Source organism: Erpetoichthys calabaricus, chromosome 10, assembly GCF_900747795.2.
Source record: "Erpetoichthys calabaricus chromosome 10, fErpCal1.3, whole genome shotgun sequence".
NCBI classification, from domain to species: Eukaryota; Metazoa; Chordata; class Cladistia; order Polypteriformes; family Polypteridae; genus Erpetoichthys; species Erpetoichthys calabaricus.
In genome coordinates this window covers 118,122,440-118,146,994 of record NC_041403.2, presented here as the reverse complement: position 1 = coordinate 118,146,994, position 24,555 = coordinate 118,122,440, and the positions used below count along the sequence as shown (strand labels likewise).

At 35.3% G+C, this 24,555-nt stretch overlaps 2 protein-coding genes across 2 annotated transcripts in view; both read left to right on the top strand.

Annotated features, from left to right (window-relative positions):
* The window catches only part of LOC114659356 (proteasome subunit alpha type-7-like), a 592,565-nt gene that overhangs the window by 199,854 nt on the left and 368,156 nt on the right, over positions 1-24,555 (top strand). The gene's annotated exons all lie outside the window — the stretch shown is intronic.
* Positions 3,154-24,555, top strand: part of LOC114659359 (cadherin-like protein 26) — a 67,906-nt gene continuing 46,504 nt past the window's right edge. Inside the window, exons 1-2 of the mRNA XM_028811802.2 lie at positions 3,154-3,390; positions 15,682-15,786. Coding sequence (XP_028667635.2) covers positions 3,352-3,390; positions 15,682-15,786 — 144 coding nt within the window. The 5' untranslated portion in view covers positions 3,154-3,351. The remainder of the gene's footprint in view (positions 3,391-15,681; positions 15,787-24,555) is intronic.

Below are 24,555 nucleotides of genomic sequence, written 5' to 3'. Positions count from 1 at the left end.
GGTGGGCATGAATTCATGTATCACTTTTACATTGTCATGTGATATAAAGGGGGTCATTTCGGGTAAATGCAAGCACGGTCATTTTGCTTTTGCTCAAGGCTGCTATATGTTCAATAAAAAAAATGTGTTTTTTAAAAGGAAAAATAATTTTTTTAACATTTGGTTTTTGGCAAAGAATAAAAAAAAACAAAAAACACCTTTTGTTTAAGGTTTGGGAACAGAAAGAGAAAGAAGACAATTATTTGGTGTCTTAAGGCAAGTGTCTTTTGATTATCATTTTTTTTAAATCAGTGATGAGATTTCAACCCTTGATTGAAAAAGGCTGTATAAAAAGAGTTTTATTGTTTTGTTTTTGATAGATAGATAGATAGATAGATAGATAGATAGATAGATAGATAGATAGATAGATAGATAGATAGATAGATAGATAGATAGATAGATAGATAGATAGATAGATAGATACTTTATTAATCCCAAGGGGAAATTCACATACTCCAGCAGCAGCATACTGATAAAGAACAATATTAAATTAAAGAGTGATAACAATGCAGGTATACAGACAGACAAAAACTTTGTATAATTTTAACATTTACTCCCCCGGGTGGAACTGAAGAGTCGCATAGTGTGGGGGAGGAACGATCTCCTCAGTCTGTCAGTGGAGCAGGACATTGACAGCAGTCTGTCGCTGAAGCTGCTCCTCTGTCTGGAGATGACACTGTTTAGTGGATGCAGTGGATTCTCCATTATTGACAGGAGCCTGCTCAGTCCAGCTCCGTGCCTACAATAGAGCCTGCCTTCCTCACCAGTTTGTCCAGGTTATTTTTTGGTTATTTTGTCTCACCTGGCTGTTCAATCTGTGCATCAAAGGCTGTTTTGATCTTGTGTGCTACCTTATCTTCTTTTTGGCAGCTGCAGCCTTCTGTGTTGTGTTCATTTGTCCCAGTAGCACCTTTTCACCCACTCTTTGGCCACTGATGTCCCAGAATGACTGTGGTCCAGTCTAGTATATGCTCTGGTAATTAAATAAGACACAGCAACCAAACTGGAAGGGCTGTCTATGCTTATAAATTTTAGCAGTGCGTCACTCTACAAACTATTGTCTATTTTTTCTTCTTTTTGGATTAGAACCTCACCTGGGTATTGAATCAATGTTCCAAAGAGAAGACAACAAAATCTTGAACTTTCATCATGCATATACCAAGAAAAACAAAACATTATTTCAAGAAGAATGCAGTATAACAAGAGGATAAGAAAAGCAGCTTCTTAAATTCCTTCTGTTCATTTTCTGTCCTACTTAATCCAGTTAAGGGTCATGGGTGCCACCACAAATTTTGAATAAAGATTCAGTCCCTCATTTATGTGCACACCCATACTCATATTAAGGTGAATGTATCGTCACCATGTAGCCTAACAAGTAGCCTAAAACATACAGAGAGGAAAACTAGAGTAAAACACATGTGAAATGGGAGGAATGTGCTAACTCAGCACAGATAATGACCAGGCCAGGATTAGAACCCGGGAGCCATGAGGATGTGGAACAAATTACTACAACACTGTGTTGCCTACTCAAACAAATACTGTAAGGAAAAACAGCAGTGTGTTTATATCTGAAGAAGGAATGCTACTTATGTTAAAATTGTAAGATTCATTCTGTATGCCCAAACAAAGCACCTTTCAAAATGAAGAAGACTGAACTTAGTACTTCTGCCAGAGTTCTGCAAAGAAACCACCTAATACTCTGTTTTTACCCGATTCAGACAGAAAACAAAATAAAGAAGGAAAAAAAAATACACAAAGATTTATAGTTTAAAAGAGGAAGAGATGTGCAGTACATGCATGACAGTCTTTGTAATACTGTATGTCATAAAGAACTTTCATATATACAATGAGAGAATACCCAGAAGAAGCTGGGGGAACAGAAATACGCTAAAAAGTTCAAAGTATCCACACCTGAAAAGAAGTAAGGAGAAGAAGCAGAAAGGCAGAACTAATGTCAAATAACATTCTCCGTCACCTAATCCAATTAAGGGTCGGTAGTGTAAGAAATCTTAAAGTAGTTTTTGTCTACTTTTTTTTTCATTGTTTATCTTTTTTTTCTGCCAAAATCATTTTATATCTTATTATGTATAATGTTACCCTGCATCCAGAATTGCAAGCAGGTCCTACAACTTGCAGGCACTCCAGCCACTATAAAAAAAACTCCACTGTTCCATTCCATTTGAACTAGTGTGGTGCTGAGGTGTCACCCGTTGCACAGCTGCGCTCGGGTCCTAATTTGACATCCTGAGTGGTTCATCACGTGGTGGGTATCAGTGCATGCTCCCAACAACTCTCTCTCTTTTGATGTTCTGACCCCATTCTATTTAAAGACTACAATTTTTTCCGGATTTATTTTGTGCCTTCTGACCCTGGTTGATTCCACTCACTCTCTTATTGCACTTGAACGCCTAATCTGCCAGTCCACCAATATAATACATTTCCTAAAAATGTAAAATTAGCAAGGCGTGGGAAATAAAAATTTGCACATATCTTCCAGAAAACATACCTATTCTCCCTTTGTGCCTGTGTGTGCAGATACTTTATGACAGCATTTTGTATGTCTTTTTATAGGAACATAAAACTTGACAGTTCAAGTCTTTTGAGTGGGGGAGGTGGTGCACAGCAGTTATAAAGAATCAGCGCTTTTAATAAAAAAGCAAAGTCTGACTAAAAGAAGATGAGCTGCCTAGAGTATCAGTTCACTTCATCCAAAGAATGGGGGGGTGGGTTTGGGTCTAAGGTGTCCTTGAGGCTTGACCTCCATGGACATTCGACCTCCAAGCATTTTCCACCTACTCATTGCATTTCAACACGAGGTCAGTGTTAAGTACCTGATGGCCGATGTGTAAGCTACTTTAAACTCTGCTGTTTACACAGAAACAAAACGTCACATGTTAAACCCAACTGCTTTTAGAACAGATCTCATTTCAGAGAATGTAATGGGGCTCTGTTATGTTGGTTTTTCGGTTATTGGTGTTACATTCCTCCCTGCGTGAAGTGCTTGCGGAGATTTCTTTTTTTGCTCAAGGGCAACTCCGAAACATTTGGGACTGTTGTTGACAGGTTTCAGCTGCACCCTTACTCTATGAAATGAAAATGAAATATTGTTCATCCACCCCCCGCCTCTTTAACATGCACGCCTAGCATTTCCTGGTACAGGTAACTCCGTGGAAGAGGATCGGTCATTCCGGCAAACCTGTCTTACAAGTTCATAATTAAAAGTTTATATATAGAGTTGAGCGCCGCGATCTGCTCTCCATTTCGAGCGAAGTGAATCACACCTGTACGGCACTCTGCACACCGGGAGTAGACATGAAGAGCCTCGTCCTCCTTACGCTTCTGATTTATGTGGTAAGTCGACTGCCTTTGCGATCCTGTACACATACCTTTGTCTGAGCAAATTGAATATAAATTATTAATTGTTGCATTAGTTAGGCGACGAGAGAGCATAAATTGCGATGGGCTGCTGCCTGGTTATTTGTTTCCAGAACCACATTAATGTCTATAGTACTTAAATAGGCAGCTACAGAACAAAAAAAGTAGATTGTTTGTGGCGCGGTGTTAACACGAGGAGCACAACTGGCAATCGCTCCTCCGCTTCGACTGGAGCACTCTGCTATAGTGGGAGTTGATACTGGATTGACTGAAGAGCTAAATATAGTACTACTAGTTGAAAAATATACCTTACTACTTTTTAAAATTCATTTTATTTTAAGAAAATAATATTCCATACAATCATGTCGAACTCATACAACAAATTACTTCATAGTTAAATTAAAAAATATAATCAGAAAGTTAAAAAAGAACGCAGGAACATAAATTTAAAAAGAAACGCAAATTAAATAACTATTTGAATGCATTTTCGGATAATTCGTAAACCATTATTGCAATTAAAGTCTTACATTAAATGTGAGCGAGTCCGAAACTGTCGTTACATTCAAAGTATACAAATATATAAGTGGGATCGCGTCTATTGCAGCCCTATACAGTCGTTCACTTAAATACTCTTTTTTGTGGAAGTGCTAGGCGAAAGATAGATTACCGATCATTCAAAATAGCATCAGAAATTAACGAACCCGTTTTTAGATTTATATTTTTGATTGGAAATACGATTATTCTGCTAAGAGGGCGCCATTCCGTTTCTCTTATGTTCCGTTACCGTTGCTCCGGAATGGACTCCTCAAGGCAGTGAATTGGATTTCGCTAGTGCGGAGAGGTGGAATTCAGTATATCCAAAAAAGTAACCCAAGTAACGTTACCTTTCGTTACCTTTAAGTGGGGAAGCTAAGTCGTTGAATGGATGTAAAAATGTAATGTAAAATCAGACAAATGAAAAGGTAAACTCGTAGCTTCACTCTTAATCTCTTAGAGTTCGCATGAAGACGGTGCGCTGGGCGATCGTAAACTCGTTGCAAATTAAACATGCCTGTAACAAACTTTTATCATCGTAAAATATTAAAGGAATATGCATTCATTTACATTTTTATGTAAAGGTAAAATATATTTCTTGATATGATCATCCGCTTATTTCAAGATATTTTATAGAATTCCAAAGAATATTTATTCGTATGCTCGTAATTTGCTTTCTTAAATTAATTCATTTTGAAAAAGTGCTGAATGTTTTTTTATGCCTCACTACATCGTTTTTTTATTATATACAAAATACTTAGAGGCGTGTAGTCTTACGACTAGAAAAAGGCAAACAGTTATGGACATTATGGGCATAATGATATGCTTTGATTGGACGCCTGCATCACAGCGCAGCTAACAAAACATCTGACAATAGATATATATTTGGTGTAGCAAGTCAAAAGCAGTTATTATTTTATCTCGCTCTTAAAAATCCTGGTTCTTTAATGGCACTTTATGCTTCTTCTGGAATGTGTGGTTCTTTTGCTTGACAAAGCACTATTTCATTCTGGGAAGGGTTCTTTGCATATGGAGTTGGTTTTTTGTGCTTTGAAAAACTTCCAGATATGTAGAAAAAGTCTTTAATATTACAGTAGCAGATAAATAAAACCTGAACATAGCCAGTGTTACTCTGTGTATGCAACAAGGGTCATTTTAAAACCATAACCCATTAGTATTTCACAAATCTGTTAATATCTGTTAATGGTTATTTACTGTATGGAGCTTGTTACGGAAATAAATAAATGTTCTTTCTGGAACCTTCATGTGGATGGCTGTTTTGGAAACCAAAAATGGTTCCAATATGACATCACTCTGAAGAACCACTGGCACTTTTATTTTTAAAAGTGTAGTTTAACCTTTTTGAAACCATTTTATATAGTGACTTTTGTGATAACCATTGAGACAAATCAAATATAAAAACAATTATTAGATTATTGTGAACTATATGCATTGACTGACAAATTTCAGTATTCAGGTTATTTATGTTATGTGTGAAGAGAAATAAGGATTGATTACAAAGATGTATATTATTCTTTTTGTAAAGTAATACTTTGTGTCTCATGGCTTCAACTTGCTGGCCCTGCAGGCTGTTTCTTCAGTTTCTCAATCTTCTTTCTTATTATAATATGAGATTTTCACACAAATGGAAACATGAGAATATGTCTTGCATCGTACTGAAGCCCTTTGCATTGTAGTTTGCACACGGCTCTTTATGTCATGTTCCTAATAAAAATCAGTTAATTTAAGTCCTGACATTGAAATATTCTAAAACAATACCCCACATGCTTATGTTTAGAATGTGTAATTTTTTACTGTCTGAAAAGACTAAAATATCAAAAATATTAATACATTAATGATTAGCAACCTCAAAATAGCATAAAATGAAACTCCACATGCTAATATTACTTACTCCCAATTATTTAAAAGGTTTGTGAAAAGGAGTAACTTTGACCCTCTTGTCCCATTGGCGGGTAACCCTGGTGTCATGAACAACTTAAAGTGCTTCTGATCATTTTTGCTGAAGACACCTATTGATTTACATTTTCTCATAAGGGTGAAATTTCCTGCATGAAATATGGACCAAAACTGGCCTGAAAATTAGGGGTTTTTTTCAGGTTTAAAAAGCCATAAAAGGGGGAACCTGAAAAAGTTTGACATTTTGCGTAACTAGACAACAAGACACATTGAATGTTATATCATATGTGGGGTTTTTCTCATATCGGAGAGTCGGGAAGTGCCAGACACAAAAAGCCAAATTGATTTCAGAGTGTTTGTACGTAATTCTTACAGACTCAATATTCTGAAACATAAATATGTTTAAATCTTTAGGAAGAAAAATCTAATATATATAAACATTGCCAAGAATGTAATTCCGAGTAATATCTTGTTGCTGGTACCAGTGCCTGTCAGTCTGTGAAATAGTGTCCCTGTAAGAAACAGCTGTGCTAATTAAATATAAAAGTGTTTGCAGGATTTTTATTTGGGAGCATTGTTTAAACATAAATAAATCACATTTTTTAAATCCACAGGTTATGCTCATGGATTTCATATCAATATAAAATAACCTTTTTTAAGTATACAGGTTTGATGACTGTACAGATAATCCTAATTAAATTAGATGAGGGCTTTGTGCTGCAGGGAATATCTCTAATGTAAAAATTATGTTCTTGAGTAAAAAGTTACATGATACCCCTTAAAGCCTTACAGAGAAAATGTGAAACATTAGTAGCATGAAATGACCTTTGAGATCACACATAAATAACTAGAAAGTATTGTGTATGTGTGTACATACAGTAAAGACATCAGATTGCTTTGTTATCAGCTCATTGAAAGAACGTTATCAGTGTTTACTTTTAAAACTGTAAGTTACTACTGATCTTACTGGAAAGTTTAGAAGGATCACTGTCTAATGAGTGATAAGAAAGTTCATGAGAATTAAGCAGCAATAAAAACAACGATTTGGTAATGCAAAAGACAACACAGTAATGCAGATAATGAGCAAATTTGCAAAAAAAAGTCCCAGGTTTTGGTGTGCAGAAAGACTTACTTTAATTGGTAGATGCCACCCAAGTTTATATTTGTAAGTAAGATTAACGCTTATTTTAGTTTATTATATCTGTACAATTTGTGTTGACTTTGGTTTATTAAAAAATTTCTTTAATAAGGTTAACAATTTTGCATATCAGATGAGTTTTAAAAATGTTAAGTTATCCAGTTAGGGTGATTATGCATTGTTCCGAGTCCCGCACCGGTTGTTGTCTGTGTGGCATTTGCACCTCCTTCTTATGTCTGCATGTATTTTTGTCCGGGTTCTTCTGTTTCCTCCTACATCTACAATGATGTGTGTGTTAGGTTAACTGGTGATAAGCTGGCTCTGTGTCACTGTAGATGTGTGTGAGTGGGTCATTCGACACATTGGTGCCCCTATCAAAGCTGATTTCTGCCTTGCAACACTGGCTGCTGGGACAGGATTGGGCTTCACCACTGTAATGGTTAAATCAAGTAGTATCTTTGAAAATGATATGCATTAATTTTGTCACTTTTTAAAATATCATTAAACCTATGTATTGTGACATTGTGCAGCTGTGTTTAACAAGTGTTTCACGCAAAGTTAGATTCAAATCACGAAACAAATCTTTTCTGTAAGATGTGTAAGGCTTAAACAATAAGATGTGTTCTTTACAAATGAGTATAATTACTGAGGTTGCTAATGGACTGTTAACAGTGAGGGGGTCTTAGCATTTAAAAAAAATTCACATGGCTGGGAATGATATATATACTGTATATTTATCTCTCTATTATAAAAAAATATCTTGGGAGGAAGACAAGGGAGATGAGACGTGATCTTCTCGGAAGACAATTTGACATCTCGCGAGACAAGGCAGTGAGACAACATTTAAAACAAGTTCACAGACATCTAACCTAGCAGTTGTTGGAATGCTTTTGGCAGACACGCTTCATGTGCTCACAGCTCTTAAAACAACGACAAGCGAAAAGCAGAACACGCAGTTGGCCAGAAGCAGCAGCAGCAAGCCAGCAGATGATCCGACCACTTCTCCTTAGCGTGCGTTCAGAACACAAGCAGCACAGACGCGAAGTGGCAAAGGACAGCTACTGTACAGGCTTTTGAATGATCGACGCACAGCGCAACAAGCAGAAAAAGGAGCTCGACAGCAGCAGCAGCAGCAAGACAACATGATTCAATGACATCCCTTTAGCGTGCGTTCAGCCAACCCACTTCACAACGCGAGCAGCGTTATATGTCCTACAAGAAAGAGTTGTAACCACGACCGGGGCCGGAAGTAAAGGACAAGTATTGTTTTTACAAAAGTTTTAAAGTAAAAGTGAAAATAATGCATATTCAACAATTCCCATGAAAATAACAATCTCTTTAAATTGTATATCCGGTAAAACAAACCCAGGGGTGGGCGAGTGAAGCAAGTGGCTGGCGGAGCCCCCTAGTATATATATTAATATATAAGCATGGCATCCACTGCAGCTGGGCCTTACACCAGTCAGGCAATAGTCTGTTACTGGACTAGGTGAGCTCTTGTTGGCTAAGGACCTTTTCACTCTATTACCATTAAAAAGTCAGACATTTGTGTTTAAATATCATTAACCAAGTACAAAACAAAACTCTTAGGCTTTTACTGCACTCATTTCCTTTTTTGTTTGATTTTTCTGTATTCGTATTATTTTGATGGCAAAATTAATGTACCTTCACACATGATTATGCTCATTAAATCATGTGTAATGGGACCTTTAATATACTTGCAAAGAAGCTCAAAAAATATATTTTATTCCCTGATTTCTTTGAGGATCATCCAGTCTGAGAACATTGTACTTCAAGTGGCACACATTTATCGACAAGGGTGGCAATTTTTTAGTTCTCAGAGAGTAAACAAAGCTCTTACACAAGGGTGTTGATGATGGACTGTTATTAACAAAAAAAGACAAACAACCCTCTCCAACAGTTAACAGGTCCTCCAAAAAATTACTCTTCAAGTTTTACTAATTGAAAGCTCTGTCAGGAAATGTGCTTCGTTAAAATTCACAGCATGAAGGGGCAGTTTGAAATAGTCCTATATGAATCACTTCTTTAAAAATTATACTGCACAGGCTGAGCTGAGCCAATGTAAAGAGTGCACCAGGCCATGAAACCTTGAGGGACATGGAGGAGTATGGGGCCATCAAAAGGCCTTAATCTGCAAAAGGGGCATGAGTATACCAGACGGTGAGGACTTTCGGGGAAATGCTTTCAGACATTTGGCAAATATTGTATTAGAGAAAGTTTTAGCCAATTTGTGACATGCTGCATTAATTTTAAGTGTTCAATATGTGATCATTTCTTTTGGAACTTTTTCATGAGTAGAGTTTTGTGAAAAATGTGTCCTCAACTGGAAATTCCCACATATTGTACCTGCCCTTAGTAATACTCTAGAAACATTTTCACAGATATCTATATAATAAAAGGCATTTACGTGAAGTAAAGGTATCTCAATAAACACCTTAACATTAGACACCACATCTGAAAATTTTAATCAATTCTTAAATTTCAGCAGGGAAATAAATGTTTGGTTTTAAAATCCCAGAGTAAGATTAGTCTTTAGTTTTAACAGCATTGTTAAAGACAGTTAAAATGTTTGTCATAAACTGACAAAACTATTAAAAATGTCTTACAAAGCTTGGTGCTTACTTGGAGAAAACTGAAACTAAAAAATAATCAGAAGATGAAAAAGAGTGCAATGGAGCAACTGGAAATTATTAAAAAGGACAGGCAAAGCTTAAAACCAAACTAAATGTATGAAACCCTACCTAATAATTAACGTGAAATATTCTGAGTGTCCAAAAGCTTTGATACTTATCTAAACACCCCACCATCTCATATAATAATCATGCAATGCTAGCACACATTGTGACCCCTGTGATCATGTAAATAACGACTCGCATCATAGAAGAAAATAATATGACTGCAGCCTTACAAAACGATCATTAAATAGTGTCAACCAAGAAGAAGAACTCTTTACTAAATGGCGTAGAGTAATAGTCATTGTTATAACATTAAGGAAAAACAGTAACCCCAAAAACATTACTAGTGGAGAAACATGCAAAAATGAATCCCAGTAAGTCAAAACCAGCATTCATGGAGAAACATGCAAAAATGAATCCCAGTAAGTCAAAACCAACATTCATAAGAGCTATTTGTTTGTCCTAAAGCAGAATTTGACAAACTATTTGTTGGAACTGTAGTGTCAGCAAGTTTTGATCCTGCTATTTATACCTTTGGCAGCTCCCATGGGACCTTTTTCTACTTTACTGACCCAGTAGAACAAACTTTGCTTTTCTCAAAAGTACAACTTCTATTTGAGTTATTTACTGATTTAAGATGATTTATTTGATAAAACTGCAAGTAAAATTTGATGAATAAAGAGTTACTTTTATATTTATGTAAGTGTCTCATCCTCAGGAAATAATGGCTGCATTTATTGGAACCTTTAATGCATAAAGTGGCTTAACTAAATTGGAACTGAATGGAAACAAACCTGCAATCACAACAATTAAAGCTTTTTTATACTTCTGTGTCGAGTCTACTCTATAAGTACACAGTAGCCCCTGTAGGTACAGCATAGCCAGATGAACACCTCCTCAAAAATATTGCATCAACGCAGTCCCTACATTGAGCCCCTTGACTGTGATTGGCCAGTTTGGAAATTACATGTTTTGTGAAACACATTTCCTTTTGTTTCTGCTATTCAGAAGTAAACCTGGAACAGATCAAGAAAAGACTTGCTGACCTAACATATACACATTTGTACGATACCCCATCATAGTACTATAAAGACTGATAGTGGAAAATTTGTGGCACAAAATATCAGTAAACATTGGCAAATGTATGAAAAGTGAAAAACTGTGAGGGACAAATAGTTTGCCCAGCATTAATGCATGTGCCTGCAGTGTGTTGCGATGATGCAGAAGGAAAAGCTACTTTCAAAATCATAGCCTACAGGGTTGGCTTGACGCACAAGTATAAATCAGCCTTTACACTTAGTGTTAGTGTTTGACAGAAGACAAAATCAAAATTACACTAACCATCTGTTTGAGGTAATTAAGCAGAGGCCTATTTACACGTTTTATTCAAGTTCTGATTATCAAATAGGCAGAACCAGTTGAGTCACCATCAGTCAAAATATATTTCAACCCTTTCAAATAACTTTTAATGCTACCTGCTTAAACATCATTGCTAAGTTCAGAGTTTATTTTTGAATGTCTTTGACCAATTTGAATATGATGCAGTTATTATAATGTTGTGTACATGCTTTCCCCCTTTCATGTAAAAGTGTCTACTGTATATTTTACTCTGTCTATCTTAAAATTACTTTTTGCAATACTTGTGTTATGAAGAAAAGCTACATATTAACTATATCTGCTAAACCTAAATTAAAATGTGTCAGTTATTTAGGACATTTTAACAGTAAGGGCTAATGAACCTGTGATCAATATAGCCTTGGACCAGAATCACTATATTTAAAAATGGTAACTGCATATTTCTTTCAATGATTCGTAGCATTTGTTTTCTTCAGTGATGTTACTCAGCTTAAGTTATTTGGTTGTTGCTTTGAATCAGTAGCCCTGCTTTACATTAGAGGAGGCAGAAAGATTGCTAAAAATGAGCAATTCAGCTCACTGCAAAAAATGAATTACTTGAATCTATTTATTAAAACAAATCAAAATGTTTATTATTATTGCTGAATTTAAAAGAGAACAAATGAAACTAAGAACTCAAAATGGTACAACATTTTTGTATATATTAATACTCAAAAAATAAGAGAATAAATTTCAGTTAGCAAATAAGTAATGGCCTTCCTCTTTTGCCTTTCCTCTTTGCTTTCATCATATACTCCTAATGGTAACGATTTCTGACAGATGCAAAACTTCACATACAGTATATGGTAGCGCTTAGCCTGCAAGTTTTATTTGGTGGAGACACTAAGTAAAGAATTTAATCGACACAGTTGTCAGTTCAAACCGCACAACACTGCTTATGAGGAAGCAGCTCGTTGGTATCTTATACAACACTTTGAGCTACATTCTTTGTATGAAAGTGTGATATATAAACAAATGTTGTTGTTGTTGTTGTAGAACACAAACACACACATACTGTACTGTATCTTCATTCAATTACACTGCGCCAGTTTCCTGTTGCCAAATGACCTAACTACATGACTGTTTATTGTGAAAATACCGAAGGAACAGCATGGGTTTGGAAAATGAAAGGCTGGAAAAAAGATGGACGGCAACAATTCTTCAAAAAAATAAGATGTTTGACTTGCTTATCAAAGTTGTATGAATACTTTCCACATAACCAACCTAAATATTTTTTTGAATTATTTGAAACTGCTTGTGTAATTTTAAAATAACTGGCAAAAATGTTACTGTTGACTATCCACTTACTGTGCAATCTTAGCACAAGTTAAATTATTAATACATTCTACCAGTCTTTTATTATTTGGAGTGATAACAGCTAAACTGAAAAATGTAAGGTTACTTGTTCAGTCTCTGCTGTCATCATATCTGGGTCTGTTGATCTGCCATCACCCCAATAGAGAATATACATAGAGTCACGTCATTGGGATTGTAAGTGGCTTTATATAATAAATAATCAGTAAAGGATGTGAAATGACAGAGGAATTATTAAATGGAGATGCTAGTGCAAGGAGTCTACCCATTATCCGTCTTTGTAAACCTACCTCTGTAGTGTTCTGTACTTGTTTGTGTGTGTTTATTCAATAGGTGGATGTTAACCTAAGGTGCTTTCATAACACTGTAACACCTCTGAGAGTGTTGCCAGGGTGCTAAAGAATTACTAAATGTGGAAATAAATTGCATGCAATTTATTATGATTTTTTGACATGTTTATTTTGTGTTTGACATTCACATAATATGCCTATGTGGCTATATGCCAATTGTTTGACCTGCAATAATACTAATAAAGGGTAGCTGAGTAATATTGCAACTAAGGGTGTGTATTATAAAAAAGAATCAACAGTTCCTTGGAAGGGCTTGAACTTGGATGTCAGCCTATTAATAAAATATGAAGGAAATGCTTTCTCGAACTACTTTTTAATTTGTCAGGTGATGGAATTGTGGCCTTAACCACAGCAGGAAACAAGAGATTATGGACACATAATCTGATCTACTTCTTTTGTGTTTGTTCTTTAAGTTTATTTAATTTTTGTTTAATAAGTTTGACTGGCTGTATTGCAAAAATCACTTAAGTATTGAGGAATTATGTTTATGTAAGATTTTTGTGTTTGCCTGTGTTACTTCTACATATAGGGTACAAATTGCTTTTCTTTCTTTCTTTCTTTCTTTCTTTCTTTCTTTCTTTCTTTCTTTCTTTCTTTCTTTCTTTCTTTCTTTCTTTCTTTCTTTCTTTCTTTCTTTCTTTCTGCTTCCTGTGTTGCCTAGTACTCTTTTTTCTGTCTAGAATACCCATCTAAAGCATTCCACACTACATTTTCTTATGAGGTATGATCCAGTTATCTCACCTCATGACACACATTTGAAGTGCCTCTTACTTCATAGAGTCCATCCTTGTTTAAAATTTATGTGAATGAATCACAGAATATTTTGCTCCACAAGTAAGATACTGCTTCACTTGAGAGACCCTTGGTATACTTTATTGTCCTTAAATTTAATCTCATACTGTAGCTCACTTTCCACTGTAATATTCACCCTCTTCACCCATTATTTTGAAATATGTTAATAATGATTATCAATTATCTACTGTGCATTTAAATATTTGCATATATATATATTTAATTTATATAAATATTTAATCACTTTATATATTTCTGCTATTGCGTTCTATCAGTGAAGTTGCACTAGAGCTCAGTGAGAAGCACAATACAATTGAAATTGAATTCAGCTGAGCCTAAACTAAGCATACATTTTAATACAATGTCCATTTTTGATAGTTTCTAAATATCCTTCTTTTGACCTCCACAGGTGACACGTGTATAAGAACAAAATATTCTGTTTTGTTGCTTTACTGTACAATATTTTAATTGACATTACTTTACAAAGTGCAAAACACATACAATAAGAGATTATTCTTATTAAATGATTTTCTTCTACTATGTAAAATTCCTTTTAATTTCAGTTATATATTCGGTTTATTCTTACTGTATATTCAGTAATGTTCTTCACTAAGTAAAGGTTCAGAATGATTACATATTTGCAAGTATGTTGGTTCTTATTTTTTTAACAAAGAACCTAAGCAAGACAGTATCTAAAAAACTAAATATCATTACCCTAAAAATAATGAAGTATAAACAGTGGAGATGAATAAGATGGCGCCCACTCCACATGTTCAAACTCAATAGTACCTCCTGCTTATGTTAATCATGCTATGAGCATCTCTCATTCTGCAGGATGATGTAAAATTTCAGGCATGAAACTGATACGGTACTAGCTGAATTTGGTTCAAATTGTTTTGTTCACTTTTAACTTAACATCACTGCTGCTAAGCTAAAGAGAGAGTAAAAACAATGTTCTCACCAAACCCCAAACAATGATGAGTGTACTGAAACTGTAAATAGCAAATCCCATCAAATCCCTCTGAGCCACTCATATGCACACCCATTTCAGTGCTGGTTTCAGAACACTTCAGTGGCAATTAGGGTAGGAGAGACAGCTTTAGTGTAACCTCTGTACAAACTTTCAACATACAGATGTTCAATAGCTACTGTACAGTCACAGCCTGTGAATGAACATGAGAGATTAGGAAATTACTATAACTCAAGAAAGCAGAAAACAAATTGCCTGAACCAACATAACCCTTTTAGCAGAAAAACTCTGTCCAGTAGAAGGTGTGACCCTAACTAAACATTATGACATATAACTTCATTCTCTGTCGTAGAACAGAAATAAGAAAAGTTAAATAGTGTAAGTGGTTCAATTATCAGTATAAACTCAATAATGTGACTTCTGCAAATGCTCAGATTGCAGCTAAAGTCCTGTGACGTGAGGAGGCACAACTGAGTTTCAGATGTGCAAGCTTATTCAGTAGTTGGCTTAGGTCTCTGATATTCAAGCTGAATGGTCAGTTTTTTCAATAATAATAGTAATTGTATAATTTACATATTCTCTAGAAATATACTATGTAAATAATCATATAATTAATAATTTCTTTAATAAAAATTAATAATGTGGATAATAATTGTTTTCATGTCTATGACCTGTGTAATTCAGCTGCTAAATTTGGTACAAATTAATGCTGTCTTTCTTTGTCAGTACAGTAAGCATTGAGACACTTATGTCATTTCATCTTTAAGTATATGTAGTAAAAGTAAAGTATAAAATATATTATTTTAATGGGAAATGCAAAAAGTATGATTTTGTTTTTGCATGAGATTTGCGCAGCTTATTCATTTTTCACATACAGTATTATAAGAAAAGTCTCAGACACAGGCACAGTAGTCAAAGACTTCTCCATGCTCTTCAATAGAGTGGAATGAATCAGGTACAGTAGAGTCACTCTTTAAAGTGATGTTTACACAGCGCTGTGTCCTTTTTTGAATTATGCATAAGAACTGAAAATAAAATGAGGAAGAGTTATATGCTAGCTTTTTGCTTATACATGAACAATGTAAAAGAGAAATCTGATACACACTGGATAAGAAAAATACTTAATTGAGCATTTATTTACTAACTGAACTTTCTTTGTAGGAATCCTCTTTACAGTCTTTAAGTCGCCTGAGAAGGACATGGATTATTGATTCCATAACGATTGAGGAAGAGAGCCAAGGCCCATTCCCTTATACTGTGGGATCTGTAAGTAATACCTTTAGCTAAATGTATGATTTTGTCTCATGTCATGATATATATGAAATTATATTAATTTTATTCCTCTTTTCGGTACTGGTATGACTAATAAATCTGGTATATTCTGTATGATCTATTTTATTTTTTTGTTCTTTGTTTTGCCTTATACAATTTCTTGTATTAAGAATTTGTTAGTTTTTGCATACCCCTTGGGGTCAGAGTGCAGGCTCAGCCATTGTACAGCGCCCCTGGAGCAATTACAGGTTAAGGGTCTTGCTCAAGGGCCCAGCAGAGTAGGATCTCTTTTGGCAGTGACAGGGATACCAGCACAGATCCTTAGCCTCAGAGCCACCACTCCACCGCAAAATTGCCTATTGCCTATCTATGCCTTACTGTTTATTTTCTGTAAACTATATAACCCTTGGAATGTTTATATTTAATTTGGAAAATGATCAATGCAGTTTATACTGGAAGCAAGCAATTTTGCAAACAGTACAGTAACTGTGATTTTTATGATAATTAATTAATTAACAACCCACACTGTTTAATGTTACATTTGAAAATACTGAGCAGAATTTATGAAGAATTTCAACAACAACTTGCCACATGGTTGGAAACTGGTTAAGGGCAGATTTCACATAAATGTTTTTCTTTACGCAAAGAAAGATAGACACATGAAATAAATTACACAGTAATGTGGTTTGGAGCAGGACCTTAGGGGCCTTTAAATCTCAGATTTTTGTAATTTTGCAAATTCCAGGTAAACTGAATGGGCAGCTTGTTGGGCTCAATGACCTGTTCTTGCCACTGTTGTTGTCATGTTACAGCAAGATGGTGAACATTTTGGCTACAATGGCTTGTAGAAGAGATCTCATTCACTTTGAAAGCAGGGTGAATATTAGGGCACACTTGCCAATAACTTGAGTCAGAAAGACTGCTTGTTACTTGTTATCAAATTAGTTATTTTCACCAAAAAAAAGCCTGCAGGCCCAAATGCTGTTCACCACAGTGGAGGATTCTGTTGCCTCTGTTATGGTGTGTAATGATTTTTCTTTTCATTCTTTTGGCCTGTTGATTTCCTTAAAGAGCAAAATCAATAAATACAAAGCAATATTGAGCAGTAATGTTTTTCTTAAGGCAAGTCATTTATAACTTGATTGTTGCTGAATCAACACTGTCTCTATCTGCAGGTCATAGGTCAAAGAATGACTTGAAAATCAGGGCAGTGAATTTAACCATATACAAAGGTCATCCCAGCTCTCCGATGTCAACCTGCTAAGTAGTTACGGAAGATTCTGTGACAGCGCCTAATGTAATGTTTTTCATCACTAGCTTTAAAACACCAAAATGGCTGGTGTTTTTAATCAAAGTGGAAGCAGTATGAAGGACTACAGGACCACAGGTCACCAAGAAGAAAACAAAATAAATAGAAAACGTTTAGTAACAGCCAGTCAGAAAGATTACCATAGTTATTAAAATGTAACCTTCAAAGGGTTTTAGTCTGACGAAATACTAATGTAAAAGTTTTGTCAAGCTCAATATTTAATCTTTCAGATACTATAGGACTATTGTTTCATGGTCATATCTACTGAAAAGATTTTCATTTATTTTGTCATTATTTTCTGTTATATTCTTGAAAAATATTTAGTGCAGCAACTCTCAGTTTGATTGAGAACAGACAACCATTTCAGTTAGTGTGATTTTTCTTTGATGTGTAGAATTAGGTTCTACTATTTTCAGTGTATAATATGTTTCAAAGTTTGACAAAAAATGGAACACATGAAAAGGTGAGCTGAATAAAAATGAGCCGTTCCTATTTACAGGCTTATTTAAAATCACTTGACTCATACCTCATCTGCAAAGACATTATGCAGTGCTTCAAAATATGAACACCGCAGCAGCAAATCATGTCTGGCTGAAGGAGAATTGCAACCGCATGCAGGGCAAGACTCGTTTCTGTGTAAATTCTTAGTTGGGTCTTTTCAGTTTTTTTTTAAGTCCTCTACAATGAAGAAATGCCTGAAACTCTCACTAAACACATGACAAACATTTACATCTCTCATCATGTAACATAAGACATAAAACATAAACATAAATTTAATAAGGAATTCTAAGCTGGAATGAGCACATTTTATTTAATATAAGAGGTATATTAAAATAACCACCATAACAAATAATAATAAATAACCACCATATTGTAAAATGTTCATGACTTGTTGTAAATATTTGTATCTTACACTGTACACATTTAACACATTTAATATTTTTTTGTCAAAAAGTGTGCCATATTTCTCTTCATTCATTTATATTAAGTATATCTTTGTTTAAATATCACCATTTTTTACTATTTTTTCCCTGCAAATCTATTAGATCATATTTATTCTTTTAGAAAAAGTGAACTCAGAAGTGTAACAGACTTGTTTTCTTAGAAAATTCATGAAAATGCTCCACATATTCCTAGACCATTGCACATGTTGTTTTGTGACATACAGTAGAATCTTGCATTTGCCAGTAATAGTATTTAATTTTTTATCAATATTGGCCCAGAATGAGACATTTTCATTACTAAGTCAAACTAATTATAGTTTCGTAAGCTGTAGGAATTGGTGATTAAATTAGAGGAGGTAAAGCAAGCAGCAACAAGATGAAGACAAGCCTGTTTCCCTTTGGCAAAATTTTTTTTTGTTTGCCTGCTGGTTGCAATTAAAAATAGCAGAACTAAGCTCACATTTCTAAAAACCATGTTACATTTGTTATTTGGCTGACACCTTTATAAAAAGCAACTTACAACATTTGAGATACAATTGGTTACATTTCTTTTTCCAATTGGAGCACAGACAGGTGAAGTGACTTGCTCAGGGTCACATAATGTCAGCAGCAGGATTTGAACCCACAACCTCAGTGTTTGAAGTCCAAAGCCTTAATCACTGCCCACTTTATTACCTGGTAAATCATCCACGTATTACGTTTCAGGCTTGGATCATAATTTGATTTAACTGAGCCCATTGTCCATTATTATATGACTGAAAACAATATTTTATTCAGACTGCTTTGGGAACAATTTCTATTTTAATTTCCACTTTAAAATAACTACACCTCTTTACGGACTGATGCCCTTTCCTCGTCTGGTTCCTGCCTTGTACCCAAGGCTGCCTGGATTGGTGCTGGACCCCTGCAACACTGATTTAGATTTAGCTAATTTGAGAATGTTATGTTATTCTTTGTTGCACATCTTTTTAAATAAGGTATTGCTTTGTGCTTAAATGCTTTTATTACTTGCTCCATTTTTATCAATAACATTTAGTGCACTATACTAAATTCTATGTACTAGTATCCATCTATCTGTCTATCTATAGAGGGTGAATTGCTTCCTTGTGCATATGTTTCTTATGCTTATATCCATCTAGATATCTGAACATTTATAAAAATTGCTTAATCCACTACAGGAAACTGGGGTGTCAGAGCCTATCCTGACAAAATTGAACACAAAGCAGAAAACAACCATATATATTGTTCCTGTCTTTTGCATGGCAAACTCTCATACATCCAATCAATCATATTAAACAAGCTAAGTTAACTTACACACATTTAGAATATAGAAGAAACAGGAGAGCCTCTACAAAATTAAGAAGACAGTGGCCGGGCTAGGAGTAGTACCCCATCTACTGGACCTGCTGATCACCAGTGCTAATCACTGAAAATAGAAAAGGTCTAATGCACACTCGCACGCACAATGACTTAAAATACAGTAGTAAACCAATTTATATTGACTGTTCACAAAAGTGGAATTTAGGAAAGAGAAACAAAATGTATAATAAGGTAAATTTGAACCCAGTGCCATGAAGCTGTGTATCAGCAGGGCTAACCACTGCTCCACCATGCCTTCCACCAGCATGTGTATAGCTGTCAAATAAATATGCACTGCCAGGTTAACAATGTTAAGTAAATATTTTAGAATAATTAAAATGACTGAAAATGCAAAACTTATTTAACAAATGATTAATGAATAATCAATAATTAACCTTGGAGTCCCTTGGCAGTGTTTACTCTCCAAAATCAAAAGATACTAGAAGACTGCAAAATTATGCTCTCCAGGAAAAGAGTATTCAAGACATTAACTCTAAAAAACTTGCCAGTTTAAACAGAGTTGAAATGTAAAGAGAAAAAGAATGTAGGATAATTCAATACCAAGTAAAGAATATGAAGTAACACGTGAACAACTTTGACCAGAAACCCTGCATATTAAAAAAAAAATTGTCAGTCAATATAAAATATTACATTTTTTTAAAATGGTAACAAATCAAGATATACAGGTGTATGAAATCCATATCCTATTTTTCAACATTGTTTCAATAAATAATTATATAAGACACTTCCAAAATTCATTCCATAAACTCTGCATTTTTCAGTTTTTTATATTATGTTAATTATATGTAGGATTTTCAAAAAGTATGGAAAATTAGGAGACATTTAGTATGTGAACACGACCATCAGGTACATTTCTGAGTCTTCACTGCTACCAGATTTTAAGTTGAATTAGAGTACGAGAATGTTAAATAAGAGGCAGATTGTCACCCACAAACACAGACTTAATTAAACCTGCTCTAACTCCGTGAATGTCACAGCTGTTGAATGCACTGTGAGAAGAGTCCAATGTAGCCATTTACATGCTAAACATCATGCACTCATGTTTATTAAAGGTGTGATTTAATGTGACAATGAAAGGCCATATAGTATATTTCAGTTTAATGCTTTCTAAGATTTTCTTTTCCAGTTTTAATAAGGTTTTGCCACACGTACATTTGAGCCAGTTTTATTTTGAATGGCAGTAGTAATTTTTTATCTCACTTGGGCAATGAGTGATAAGCTGATAGTGGGCCAAGGCAGTCATTTTAAGGAACAGAGACAAATAAACCAACTGTGATAATAGATTAAGAATTGCCATTACTAGTATAAACTGTTAGTCCAGCAACTGTGTTTCAGTCCATATACAGTACATGAGGATACAAACAATGCTTTTTTCAGTTTTATAACTCCCCTATAGCCTTTCTTTCACTTAATGCTGCAACGCCTCTGGAACCATTTAAATTTCTCACACCTATGATTGGCCTTGCAGACCTTGTACTTTATTGATTGCAATATTAACATGAGTCCACCCCTATGGCAGTGATACTAATTCCAACAAATTAGACCCTTTCTTAGTATAGAGAAGCTGTATCATTGACATTTGTTATCACCAATGATATCTTGCTTATGTCACTTGCTGATTGTAATCTTTTATTTTATAATTTTTTTTTACATCTCTCTAGAAAGTCTCAATTTCAAAACAAAGACTAATAGACTGAATAAGAGTTTCTACCCTGTTGCTATTAGGGCACTGAATGCCACCTGATCACCTCCAATGCAGCAGTGTAATAGATAACATCTTGTGCGATAGTGTTCATGTGCAATTAAGGTCTTATATTGAATGTTTGTGTTCTGCCTTATTTCTTCTTATCCTTTATCCTTTTTTAATCATATTTTATTTATATTTTGACACCACAGGGACTGCACCTAATTTCGTTGTATTTGTTACAATGACAATAAAGATATTCTGATTCTGACTCAACTAGATTTCTTCTTCTTAATGGGACTCTGTGTAAATTTGGTTGTCTCCCATTTGAAATTCCTTTTGCATCCTAAACTTTAGTAGTGAAATGGCAATCTAACAAACAAACAATCAAAGGAAACTAGGTTAGAGGCTAAAACTGCTTATTCATTCTCCTATCTTAGAAAGAACTCTGTTTTATCTGTTGGCAGTCTTGTCATCGTGTGCACTGCGGCGCGGCGCCCCAGAGTCAAACGCAGCGGCTTCCCAGAGTCAGTAGGTGACGCCCAAACAACACAACCTGTAAACTACGACCTGTAAACGAGCCCGTATGGATATAAACAATGAACGAAGGTGCCCACACAAAGAAACCGCTTTAGTTCAAATAGGGTTATTGAATTAAATGGAAACTTTACCATGCCTACGACCTGTGAACTAAACCTGAGGTGAAGCGTGCACGCCAGGTTGTACAGCCGCCCATACGCGACCGCCCACACCACCGCATATACGACGACACAGCCATAAAAAAACAAACATGAGACTGCATGAAGAAAACCAATAACAGAAGCGCGTTGAAATGAACTGTCCCAGGACGCACCCACCCTCCATGATATTTCATCACGCAGCGGCTTCCCACCGAGGTGCATACGTTCTGCACCGTGGTGCATGCCCCAGAGTCAAACGCAGCGGCTTCCCAGAGTCAGTAGGCTTCCCAGACTCCGTGGCTGGCACACGAACACCGCAACCTGAACACTACACTTGCTGTGCTCCACTCTGCCGGCCGTCGGTGTCAGCAAAGGCAACGGAATCACGTCTCCACAAAGCAAAACCGCTTTAGTACAGATATGCTTATTTAATTAAATGACATTTCCCCAGACACACCCACCCTCCATGATATGTCATCCATCCAAATATTGGACGGAACAGAAACTGATTGCCATTCTTGGATTTACGATTCTCTAGAGAATCACTGGCTTACTTGTTCTAACATGAAGTGGAGAACACCCTCAGACAAGGCTGCATTGCAGAACATGACAGGCAATCCAGCTCAATAAAACTCGCCAGTACTATCCACCAAATTCCTCCAATGTCCAGTCTAACTGCTAAATTATTCCATGTGTGTATGGTTCTCTGTATAAAGATAAACCTTCTAACATTTGTACAGAATTTACCTTTAATAAGTTTCTAATCATCCCTGTGTTTTTGTTGAGCTAATTTTAAAGTAACAGCCTGGATCCACTATACTAATTCCTTTCATAATTTTAAACACTTTAATCATGCCATTTCTTAATCTCCATTTGCTTAAACTGAAAAGGTTCACCTTGGAATCAGGCTAGTTGCTGTGATATACTGGTCAGTGAACTTGATTAGTGCCATTACGTGTTATTGCTTTGTGTCCAGTGTTAGTCATTTGTATGTTTTTATCTTGGTCTTTGATGTCAACATTTTCACCACATTCAATCCGTATCCCACATCTGAAATGACTCATGGCAGGGAGCGTGTACAAGCCTGCTGTAGCCTGCTAGAGTTGACTTATTTTTTCTTTTTTAAGTTAAGGAACAGTGACCATACTAATAGATTTTTTTTCTATTTTATGAAACATTTTAAACAACACTTAATCAGGTCTTCCTTTGAAAGAATAACGTTGACTGTTAAGATGAGCCACTTTGTTAAAGTTGTTGTTGTCATTCAAGAATGTGATTCTGAATTTCCCTTTGGGGAGTAGTAAAGTATATCAAATCTAATCTAATTTGGTAAATTGAATTAAAATATGCACATAATGAATACATATAAAACATGTATTTAAGCTGTTAAGAGAGTACAGTAGACACCAAGATGCATTAATCCGAAGACTTTAATAGATATCATGTATACTTTTTATATTTTATTGCTTCATCTCCAAATTAGCTCATCAGTGTGATTAATTGGTGTTGACATTTTATCACAAGACATAATCATCCAACAGTTTTAGTAATGGAGATGTTCATGACTTTATTTGATCCACACTGCAGCTCAGCTTCATCAGCTCATTGTGTAGCTTTAAGCCAGTGGATTCATTGTCCTCTGAAAAAGACATGTCTTCCTTAAACACAACAAGTAAGCAGTAAAGCATCCTATGGAACATTGTGTTCTTCTCATAATGCATCGACTACTCATCTTTTAATGGAAATCTGAATAACTTGCATAATTTTGTAAGTATTGTTACAGCAAACAGTGACAAAGTTTACATGCTTATGAGTAAGGAAGAGCTCTTTAGTTGTTGCATTCCTGCTGCCAGAGTTGTAATTCCCTGTTGCATTTGGATATGGTAGTATAGATAGAAGTGAAGAGCAGACCACACATAATCAAAAGTGAAGGAAAAACAAATTTCATCTTCCTTGGAATTCTTACCAGGGCTTTATAAGGATTAGCAGAGAACTGTGACTTTTTGATGTGTATAATTTTGTGGACAAACGTTTAAAATGTAGCATCTTTTCAATCTAAAAACAGCTTCACAGGACACTTTCAGTCCCAGTTAAGATGTCTGATATAATTTATCAGAAAAATAGAAACCACAGTTATAAAAATTCCCCCAAAAATAGCCTCATTGTAAAGGAGAAATCACATGCCAGTCACGTTAAGTATGCAAGGAACGTGTTACTGATTCAAGGTGTGAACCATTTATAACTGGTCAAGACCTATTATACACTTTTTTGAGCTTTGTCATTTCATGCATAGTCAGATGAGTCATTTGTGGCTTTTTATTTTGTTTGAGAATCAAGCAGATGTTCATCTGGTACAGCGGGGATTACTTTGACCTAAAAACACCATGCATTATGTGAATGGGGAATATTACCTCCAGAAATGGCAGCTTTAGCTTTTGTTATCTAATTGTAGGCCAGGAAAAATACTTGTGCACAGTAAAATATTGTAAGTTCCTGGCATTATTGTGCTCTCCTCACAAGTACCTATAGTGGCAGAAGACTAGCCATTCTTCACCATTGTTAGCGAGTCTGATTAGACCATATTTTAAGATCCATCGACTACTTACCAGTTGGGCAGGTATAGCCATATGAAATGGATGATTCAGGATTGATAGAATGAATTGTAACACAGTGACTACTTCTATTTTAATCTCAATTTGATTTTATATTAGAACAACATTACCTTAATATTAAAGTACAAGAATCATTCCAATCAATTCTTTCTGT